The sequence below is a fragment of the Folsomia candida genome, unplaced genomic scaffold (assembly GCF_002217175.1).
Source record: "Folsomia candida strain VU population unplaced genomic scaffold, ASM221717v1 Fcan01_Sc003, whole genome shotgun sequence".
In the NCBI taxonomy this organism is placed as follows: Eukaryota; Metazoa; Arthropoda; class Collembola; order Entomobryomorpha; family Isotomidae; genus Folsomia; species Folsomia candida.
Window position 1 is genome coordinate 10,510,661 of NW_019091195.1, and position 10,032 is coordinate 10,520,692.

Sequence of the window (10,032 nt, forward strand, 5' to 3'; positions counted from 1 at the left end):
CATAATACTGGTTTTCGGAAACTTAAAATTCTCTTAAAATCGCATGTGTTGTTCATTATTGCGTTACGTACTATACGACCTATACGAATTGGTAGGTAAGATAATATAGCATAATGGTGTTGATAACCTGATGCTCACTTACTTAAGTCATGCACCTGTTGCCTGTTTTGCACCTGTGCCTTTGTTGACCAAGATAAAATTCTTAACACCTGCATGCAAATTTCATTATGACAGTCATGAGTTTGATAGATAAGATTACACCAAAATCAATCGATTGTCATTTGGCTTCTTGATAATGCAGGTGGTTTAAATTAAAGCACTCTGAGCATTGACGAAAGTGTCACTTCAACACATATATCAGTTGAACAATTCAGGTGATGTGGTGAAATTACTCATTGGCCAAATCAATACGAATTTCTTCTCCGATCACAAAATTTCATTTTCTAACGATTGAGGCTACAATTTTCCATCTACAATTCTGCATATTTTAGTCACATAAATTTAATTATGAATAATCCAATCGATTCAAATTCAAACGATCCACTCCAAAACTCGTCGTCGTCGGAACGGCATCTCGAGATTTCGGATGGAAATCTACTTGCCTCAACAGAAAATGTGCACCCGGAACAAGATTTCGTAAACTTAAAACTAGTTAGAAAACATTCTATTGATAGCAGAACCCCGTTTATAACAAGGTACGTGAGCTATATGCGCACACATACAATATAATTATGAATCATACGGTATATTATTGTGCATTGATTAACAGTTTATTCACATTAATATGCAAAGGTAAGAGTCGAAGTGAGATTTAATTGCTGCTTCTGCAAAGAAGTCTGTTTTGTTGCAATCATAGACTTTTATGAATCTGAAAGTCAAACAGTTGTTAATGAACTTCCTCAGTAGGCAAGATGTATGCACTTATTGTTATTGCCACCAACCTGGAGAGCATATTACTTAAGATGCGAGACAAATCGTCAATTAATGTATCAACACGAAACCTGAACAAAGAAGGGCTTCTTTAGTTGTTTGCGAATCCGTTGATATGAAAAATGATTTATTTTTGTACGAGTCTTTCATCAAGTGCAGAATGGAGGCTGGTCGCGAGGACGAAAACAAAAGCATTCAAACTATTAGAAGATTAAAAGTGATTCTGTATCAAAAACATAATTCTTGAACCACGCCCTTATTTGAATATTCTGGTTAAATTCTACAGCTATTTTTTGTGTATCATAGTGAAACCAAATATCAATATTTTAAATCTTTTATTTTATTTTTTTGTGTGAAAGTGATTGTGGTTGAAAATATCTCAAAATGTTTGGGCATTCTGGATCCTTGACTTTTCCGATGACTTATGACTACGACTTTGATGGTTTCTATTCCAGTAAAAGACCAGGATGGAAAGGTTTCTCGTCGTTGGAAAAGTCGTTGTCAATTGCTCTGGGTCTTGTGAGCATTCTCGCCCTTGCTCTCATGATCGCAGTGATCATTGTCGGAGTGAAACTTAGTAAGTACATCTGTATAGTTTTATTAATAGGGAAATACCACAAAGTTTTTACCATAACCAACGGATTCCACGTGCCACACGCCCACTCATTCCTACTGAACTTTTTTCTAGACAAAGACGATTACAAGCCTCCCGAAAAGTTGACTGAGGCGACACTCTACCCTCCGTGGGTCACCACCATCCCCACGACGACGGAGTTGAAGGAGGTCACCACGAGAGCGAGACCTACAACACAACTCACATCCACGACCCCAATTCCACCAACCGAAACCACGAGCGAGGCCATAAAATGCACTTCTGGCCAATGTCTCCAAATACTGGAGTCTCTGGACACGTCAGTGGTCGATCCCTGTGAAAATTTTTATGATTTTGCATGTGGTGGATGGACCATTAGAAATCCAGTCTCAATAGACAACCCCTCGGTGGACCAATTTTCAAAAGCACAAGAATCATTTGAACTGGAAGTCAAACGTGGGTTACAATTGGAAATATGACGTTTTATGCTATTTAGTATATCACAATAGATTGCATCTTTTATTGTTCAGATATATTAGAAGAGAGCAAGGCAAATGAGGTGGAATTGGACATGGTGGAAACTGCTAAGCTATTTTACACTACGTGTCTAAATGACAGTAGTAATGCTACTGAAGACGAAGAAAATGCGGAAATTGTAAAATTAATTGACGATATGCTGGCAGATTTTGATTTTTCTAGTGGTGACTTGATCCCAGTATTATCGAAAATAAGGAAAGAGCTGGATGGCAATTATCTTTTAAGTCTATGGATTGATGTTCACTTGGAGGATAATTCACAAAATGCGATTTATGTAAGACCGATTAAGTTGCTCTATTTTTGTTTGTTCTCCTGAATATACCGTATTTTGTATATTTAGTTGGATCATGGAAATCTGGATATATTTGAGGAAATTCTTACAAGCGAATCCAACACGGCATACCGAGTAGATCTTTACAAAGAATTTATAATTTCTTTATGGACAAGCATATATCCTGAAGATAGCAATATTGCGGTGGAAATAGCTGACAAGCTGGTCGAATTTGAGTACTCACTGTTGCAGGTAATTTGTCGAAAACTTTGTTTCAGTTTATGTGCTTACTCGTCATGTCAGTCTCTCGATAACTGCCCGATAACTCTCTTCAAATAAGACCGATTAGTACAATTTTTGAAATTGGTAAAAAATACCTAAAATGTCCAATATTCTGTATATTAATAATGATGCTATTTTTGTCAGATATGTGTGAGGGTAAAAAATGCGTGTGTTAGTATGCGTCAAGTTTGCCACATAGATTTTTATTAATAAGTAGAATATAATGAATTTGTTATTAATTATAAAATTTCTACAGCTTCGCAGGTCTAACAATACACAAGAGTTTGCAAATGTTGAAATCTTGTCCACAGCTACAGGACTTGATTCTGAAAACTATGTGAGACATAGCAAATTTACAAATTATCCAACATATGTAGTTTGAGATTTTAAAATAATTTTATGCAAATGGTTTGCGTTGTACACAGACGACAGTTTTGCGATTTATAAACCAAACTCTGTCATCAGACGAGTGCTCTGACAGCATGATTACCTGCAACAATATGTTGACAGATGTGGACATCATTCTCCAAGATTTACAATATCTCTCATCATTCGATGCTTTATTGAATGAAACAGATTTAAATATAACAGGTTATTTTCAAGTCATTTATTATCATATGAATAATATTTAAATATTAATTTCCAAATGTTGCATTTACATGAATTAAAGTGAACTATTTGAAATGGAGAATAATCCTTGACTTTGCAAAACATTCAAGTGAGATGCACAGGGATTTGTATGACCATAACATACTTGGTTTCAATACGTCAACTTTCAGGTAATGTAAATATGCAAATGGATAATAAAACTAAGTTAATGCATTGATTTTATACAATACGAATTCCAGAAAATTAATATATGCATAATTCAATGACTAAATTTTAGATGGGAGATGTGCGTAAAAGAGACACTACGGTTTTTTGGACCACCCTTAGTCGCCGAATACGTTCAGGCCAAAATTGCCAATCCAGTGAAATTGAAGCTACAAGTGGGCAGCATTAAATATTTAGTTTGATTGAAGTTTGATTTTCAAAAGAGTTTAATCTTTGCTCAAGGTATTGGGAATTGCCGATTACTTAAAGCACACAGCGTTAACACTGACGCAAGAAGTGACCTGGATAGCAAGCAACGCAACTCGTGACATTATATCCCAAAAACTGGAAGAACTGCAAATATTTGCATTGTATCCTCTTTCTCTAACGGACGAAAATATCAACATAGCTTTGGCCTACTACTCGAACGTATGTATGACTAATATCTAAAACTTACAAGTTCATAATATTTATTTTCATACTCAATTTTTTCAGTTGAATCTTACAAACCCATCGTACCATTTTCAAAATATGCTTGACTTAACTGCATGGCAAAGTGCGAGTGAACTGAATCTTGTTTGGGGTACTTCTAACGATACCATGTATGATAATATGATTTTGTGCATATTTACATCAGATAAATTCCATACAATTTCAATTAAATTTTAATTTCATTAAAACATCTACTAGGCAAAGAAAAGAGTTGGAAATTCAAACATCTAACGAAGTGGTTTACTCCTATTTGACAAATTCTATATGTACGTATTAAATAATTTCATAATTTGCCAAGACCAGGATTGAATATTGTTTCTTTACATTAATTTTTGTAGATATTCCAACTGCAGTCTATCAACCACAATTCTACAGTATTGAAGATAATGGTTCAATGTTCGTACATAACTCTATTATTAGTATTTCAGCATCACTATATTGAATTAAACATAATAATCCTTATGAGTAATGTCAAATGCGGTTGCTTAAAATAGGGCTTTTGTTTATGGATCAATGGGAACATTAATTGGACGCCAAATTATTGCGGCAATTGAAGAAAGCGGTATGTACATATCATTTCACATTTCTTTTTATGACAGTCTTCTTGGCTGAAAATTTGTGGGAGCGACTCGGATTTAGTTCGGTAAGATTCAACAATGGAATAGAGTATAAAAGTAATTTTATTATGTTTTTAGCCGTTTCTTACTACAAAGGAGTACCTTCGGGCATGTGGGATGAAGAGACATTGGCCAATTTCCAAAGCTCAAGCAACTGCATGCAAGACGAATACAATGCTTACAATATCTCGTTCGAGAATTCTGCCTCGGTAAAAATGCGACCTTACTAGAATCATCGTTGAATCTAGTGTAGGACGTATGTATTTTTATAGTGTTTGAGTAAACAACAAAAATCCAACAAGAGTGGATCCGCTTTGTTTACTTGACACTCTATCACATGGAAGTTGTTGTATGAAATTGGTATTTGCACAGATCAACGGAGAAAGCACAGTGAAAACGAATACTCTGGACGTTGGTGGGTTTAAGATTGCTCTTAAAAGTTACTGGTACGCTAAGATGCTGTTGGACGAACATGAAATTAATGGATTGGCATATTCTCCCGAGAAACTTTTTTTCATCGGTTTCGCGCAGGTAGTACATACATGAGCAATAAGTAACCTGCATTGAATTGTTTGCACTTTCATTTCTGAAAATCATGTCAACTATTTTTCTATAGACATGGTGTGCCTCATATAGCGAAGATAAATTGCTGCAAGAAATCACCCAAGGATCTCAAACGCCTGTGCCGTACCGCGTAAACGTGGTTGTGGAAAGTTTTAATGAATTTAGTCAAACCTGGAACTGTTCCAAACCAATACAACAAAGTTGTCACCTTTGGTCAAATTAATGGAATGTTGGACTATAAGTTCTAATCATTATTGCTAGTAATGCATAAATCAGTTATTTTTCAGCTAGTTATACCGTGGAATTTTATTGTAAATAATAAATTACTAACTTAAACTTTAATGTGGAATGTCTATATCTGTCTGTGTTAATACGTACGCAAGCGTTTTCTCAAGACGACTACCGATTTAGCATAGTCATCGTAATTTTAAAATGGCAATATATTTAGATGACGAGGTCATCACTGGAGGTTTAGATTGTCCTTGGTTCTTTTTCATCTTGACAACAAAATGTTCGGTCATCTTTTTTGTTTTGAAATCTGGGAGTGAGTGCAGCAAAAGGATTCCACCAAGCAGACTTTTGAGGATTCTGTTGAACCCTCTTTGGTCTCAAAATTGGGACGATTGGACCACCATGACCGGGTGGGATGTGAATTGGGTGAATTACTGGAGAAGGGTATGGGTTTGGATAATAGGGATAAGGCGGTCTCGGTTGTTGTGGCCAACCCCACCCACCTCCAAAATCAATGTTCGGTTTATTTCCGACCCATCCAAGTTCAAAGAGCAACGGTTTTGAAGCAATGGCAGAAACAGCCTTATACCTGAACAATTATTAATCCCTTTTAAGCACACAATTATTTCCTCTTGGACTGACAATGAATGATTCAATTGGTTATTAGAAAATGCTACTTACGCAGCAAATCCTGCGATCGGAGCAGCAATCAGCCCCGGATGCAACTTTAAGCGCAACCTCTTTCTTCGGTAATAGTCTGCAAAAGAAGTCATAGTACATTGGGTGATTATCGGCAATGATCACACTTTTGGTGACAGTAGTAGAAATGCTACCATAAGGACTCCCTCCATACGCTCCTGGAAATAATTTCCCATGGGTGGCTGATTCACTGACAGCATTTGGAATTTGTCCATCCCCAGAGTCAACACCGCTGGATGAGGCACTCGCACTCGAAGTGGTGATGGTGCTATCGGTAATTGCTTGGTGGGTATTATACGGAGGAGGGGGATTGTATGCTAAACTGGAGGTTGAACCATCATAAAAGCCAGGCCCGATAAAATGTCCCTTTGAAGGGTAAGGTCGTAGCTTTTGCCATTCATGAGCTCGGTTTGACTCAAAATTATTGGTTTCAGACAAAGCATTCGATATTCCCACATTTGCAGCATCACTACCATTTTTCAGTCCAAAATCTTGAGGAACAAAAGGGTGACCAAATTGGAGCATATATTCATCGTGGGGCCAGCGTGGTGGAGCATGAGCATACCTCCCATCGTCATCCAAGAATTGGAAACTGACTGTTTTTTCATGAGGTGTCCAACCACCTAGATATGCACACACATACACACAAGCATATTTACATCCCTGTACAGTCCATTGTAAAAACAATGCAGTGATGTTTCAAAAGTTAGTTACCTTTTGATGTATCTAAATAATTCCAGCCTTTCCATTTGATCTTTTCCTCTTTCACTTTTTTGGTTTCCTCGTCGAGATCAGCTTCGTGTGCAAAGTTTGAATTGTCAATCAGAATACCACCTCCTTCAGAAAAATGTTGTTGATAGTCTCTATCATTGTAGCTTCTCAAAGATTCTGAAGAGCGTCCAATTTCCTTCTCCCAAGAATCTCCAACGGCGTTATTGCTATAACTTTCTCTTGACTCACGACGGAAAACAATCCCACTAACTTGACGAGAACCACCGAATATTAAACATGTTGTGATCACGGATAAACCAGCACGATAATAGAGAATGGAATGTTCGTAAGACATGTTGAGTAAGACTCAAGTGTGGAGAAAAGAGCGTGAGGCAACCTGAGATTTCACAGTTGGAACACCATTTGTTCGGAGCCAGATTATTATTGTATTGGTACAATTGATACTCATTGAAAATTGGGAGACAAGTTCACTGTCAGCAAGAGGTCAGCAAGACACTGATGAGAAATTTCGAACGAAAGTAAAATCCTTGCACAATAATAATTGAAAAGTGCGAGTGGGTGCAAAAGCTTGACCAACTGCAACGGTGTACTCGAGACGAGGAGTTTGCGAGACAATTGGGATTAACTGAAGAAAGGTCGGTAGTGCAAACTGTGGTGAAGATGACCAACCGTTGTTTAGTTAAGGTGAGCAGGGATGATCATCTTCAGATGGTTACTTCTTCAGTTGTCGCTTTGATGCTCCCGATAATGAGTGAGAAATGCTGAGGTTGGTTTGTGGTCTGTAACGCAATAATTGGACGAGGTGACACACAGTTCGTGCATCTCTTACGAAAACATTATTGTTGTCGCGTATTGTGTTAACTAATATTTTAATAATTCTTTAAAATTTTGTCATGCTCCGATTCTTAAAAAAGGAGAAAAACTTTTACTTTATTTTGATGATTTTGGCAACTGTCTGGCTTGGCCGTACGTATGTATGCATATATGTATGCTTGTTTTCAAAAAAATTAATGTCACTTTCTCTACCTTAATTTATTTATCCTTATTGAATGATTTGGTACCAATTTTCTACGTGCATACACATATACATAGTTAGTACGTAATTGGAGTCGTTCAATCAACAACCAAACCATGAAATAATGGTGATTAATGCGGACTCCGCATTGCGGAGTGAGATTAAAAGATGCTGCACCTTGTCACTCACACGATAAGAAATGTAGCTTTGTTAGAGCTTCCATATATAACTGATCGTGTGCTTGTCACTGATTTGACGTGCTCTGTCCAATAAATAATTAATTCCCACTAATAATTGCTCTGTGAAGGAAATTTGTATGCACACATGCAGTATAATGCATTTGTATAAAGGCTTTGTAGGTTTAAAATTAATTTCAAGTACCATTTTGATTTGCTTTATTACAAAACTAGTAGTTAACAATGTTAACGTAACATATGCATAATATATTCTCCTTTGAGGATAATTTTTTTCAATAGAAGACTAGGTCGTTATACAATCTTAAAATACTTACGGGTCGAGGGATAAATTACTAACCACCTTCCTCAAATTTGATAGATCTAAACTGTTTTACTACTTGATCTTGCATTTCAGTTGCTAATTTTCGGTACTCATCAGCCTTTATTTCATCCTTGGGTGTTCCATCGCCCTTATTAATAATTTAACGTTATATACTGCAATATTAGATAAACTTATATATTTTTCGCACAACTCACCTTTCTGTACATTTGTGACAAGTTGGAACACGCATAGACATTGCCGAGATGACATGCTTTCTGTGAGAATTCGAAAGCTTTAAGCATGTCCTTTTGCACTGAATTGTCAACCCCAGAAATGTACATTCCACTTAGATAGAAGCAGCACATGTCACTATTTAACGAACATCCTTTTTCAAATTTCGTCAAGGCTAAAACAGGATCTTTTGGCACCTAAAATTATATTGTACATAAAAAATATTATTCTATTTTCAATTGTTGCACATTGTAGGTACCTGTGAGGCTTGTGCACTCCGCATGAGACCTGCATATTAGTAAAAAAAGTTTATTTCCCAACCAAAATACTCCCCTTGGTATCACAAAATAGTCCAGCACCGAAATACACTGCCTGTCTTCCACTGCCATTATTTATACCTCATTTCAACCCGTATTTATTTGACGCCGTGAAAGGGCTTATGTATGTCCCTCTGTCTTGTGATACCTTATTTCAAGAAAATAAAACCTGCATAGCTTCATTGCTTTACCTGCATGTAGACAGGCATCCGCAAAATTAAGCTCACACCCTTTGTCGTAGTAAGTAACAGCCAAGGCATGGTCAATCTTTACTTCTCCTTTCCCCATAAAAGTGTAGTTTCCAAGTTTATAGCACGAGTGACCATAATTGTAATCTTCACAATTTACTTTGTACACCCTGGCAGCCTTCGCCCAGTCTTTTTTCACAGCCTCCATGAAATCGCCCAGCAAGTGGCAAACTGCAAATAGGATTTGATCAATGAGTCCAATACACAATTCTGCTAACAATATGCATCAGTTTACAATGTCACACCTTCCGGCTTTTTCTCATGAAAGCATCCAAATCTGTACTCTGTCCCAAGATTCTCAATATACTTCTCCGCATCCTTCTCGTCTTTGAGATTCCAAGCCATCAGCCTAGAATATAACACATCACGTTATTAATCACTGTTCAGCACATCATTCATTCATTCGACTTCAAACTATCAATATTAGTTAACAAAGGAACTTTGTTGTTTATGCAGTTTTTGAAAAAAAGGTAAAAGTACCTCGAAATTTAATTTGTTTACCGAAACCGTGACGAAATTGCAAACCTAACTTGTAAGGAATGACTGCTATTGAAGTATTTTTGCACATGCCATGCCACCCGATGAATGACCCGACGACAACACAAGTAATATCCAAACTCCGCGGTCTGGGCGGAGCTCTAGTCGACGTCTTTGTTCGACCGACCCGACGGGTCGACGACGCGTTTTTTCTGCAGTGGGAGCCTCCAGCTCTACCTCACAGCTCATTTTACTGCTTCATACTAATTTGTCACCTGTAAATAACATCAAATGACCAAATGTTATCAGCATTGTATAATTACTTTTCCATATTATTACTCAGTCTTTGTTCATACACCCAGCTGCGATGCGCCTATTTTCACAAATATTTCATCGAATGACTGCAATTTTGGTAGTATTATTGACATGCGCCTGCTGACGGGATAGTTGTTGACCCCGAAATATTGAGTGCAGGTGGGTGGGTTG

At 37.1% G+C, this 10,032-nt stretch overlaps 3 protein-coding genes across 3 annotated transcripts; 1 reads left to right on the top strand and 2 right to left on the bottom strand.

The window, feature by feature from the left end:
• Positions 1-339: 339 nt before the first annotated feature.
• Positions 340-5,440, top strand: LOC110846967 (membrane metallo-endopeptidase-like 1). The gene is made up of 17 exons (XM_022093804.2): positions 340-695; positions 1,386-1,507; positions 1,619-1,978; positions 2,053-2,333; positions 2,400-2,582; positions 2,869-2,949; positions 3,038-3,203; positions 3,283-3,391; positions 3,499-3,601; positions 3,669-3,854; positions 3,921-4,027; positions 4,116-4,183; positions 4,256-4,313; positions 4,412-4,479; positions 4,613-4,743; positions 4,907-5,065; positions 5,151-5,440. Exons 1-17 carry the CDS (start codon positions 508-510, stop codon positions 5,319-5,321), a joined length of 2,541 nt encoding a protein of 846 aa, XP_021949496.1. The 5' UTR covers positions 340-507; the 3' UTR covers positions 5,322-5,440.
• Positions 5,384-7,202, bottom strand: LOC118435032. The gene is made up of 4 exons (XM_035850043.1): positions 6,743-7,202; positions 6,163-6,651; positions 6,011-6,086; positions 5,384-5,918 (listed from the first exon to the last, which is right to left on the bottom strand). The coding sequence occupies exons 1-4, from the start codon at positions 7,092-7,094 to the stop codon at positions 5,570-5,572; spliced, it is 1,266 nt and encodes a 421-aa protein (XP_035705936.1). The 5' UTR covers positions 7,095-7,202; the 3' UTR covers positions 5,384-5,569.
• A 940-nt stretch (positions 7,203-8,142) lies between these two features.
• On the bottom strand, positions 8,143-9,769 carry LOC110846663 (cytochrome c oxidase assembly factor 7 homolog). Its single transcript, XM_022093484.2, has 6 exons — positions 9,550-9,769; positions 9,315-9,418; positions 9,013-9,240; positions 8,764-8,792; positions 8,489-8,701; positions 8,143-8,421 (listed from the first exon to the last, which is right to left on the bottom strand). Exons 2-6 carry the CDS (start codon positions 9,412-9,414, stop codon positions 8,305-8,307), a joined length of 687 nt encoding a protein of 228 aa, XP_021949176.1. The 5' UTR covers positions 9,415-9,418; positions 9,550-9,769; the 3' UTR covers positions 8,143-8,304.
• Positions 9,770-10,032: the final 263 nt, after the last annotated feature.

What these genes read in the sequence shown, in the direction of transcription:
- LOC118435032 (XM_035850043.1), bottom strand. Translation starts at nt 7,094, where the DNA reads ATGTCTTACGAACATTCCATTCTCTATTATCGTGCTGGTTTATCCGTG. An exon ending in TTATTTAGATACATCAAAAG is followed by an intron (nt 6,652 to 6,742) that starts GTAACTAACTTT and finishes GTGCATATCTAG; the next exon opens with GTGGTTGGACACCTCATGAA. An exon ending in GTATGGAGGGAGTCCTTATG is followed by an intron (nt 6,087 to 6,162) that starts GTAGCATTTCTA and finishes CTTCTTTTGCAG; the next exon opens with ACTATTACCGAAGAAAGAGG.
- LOC110846663 (XM_022093484.2), bottom strand. Translation starts at nt 9,414, where the DNA reads ATGGCTTGGAATCTCAAAGACGAGAAGGATGCGGAGAAGTATATTGAG. An exon ending in TCATGAGAAAAAGCCGGAAG is followed by an intron (nt 9,241 to 9,314) that starts GTGTGACATTGT and finishes TCCTATTTGCAG; the next exon opens with TTTGCCACTTGCTGGGCGAT. An exon ending in TGTCACAAATGTACAGAAAG is followed by an intron (nt 8,422 to 8,488) that starts GTGAGTTGTGCG and finishes ATTATTAATAAG; the next exon opens with GGCGATGGAACACCCAAGGA.
- LOC110846967 (XM_022093804.2), top strand. Translation starts at nt 508, where the DNA reads ATGAATAATCCAATCGATTCAAATTCAAACGATCCACTCCAAAACTCG. An exon ending in ATTTGAACTGGAAGTCAAAC is followed by an intron (nt 1,979 to 2,052) that starts GTGGGTTACAAT and finishes TTTATTGTTCAG; the next exon opens with ATATATTAGAAGAGAGCAAG. An exon ending in CTTTGGCCTACTACTCGAAC is followed by an intron (nt 3,855 to 3,920) that starts GTATGTATGACT and finishes CAATTTTTTCAG; the next exon opens with TTGAATCTTACAAACCCATC.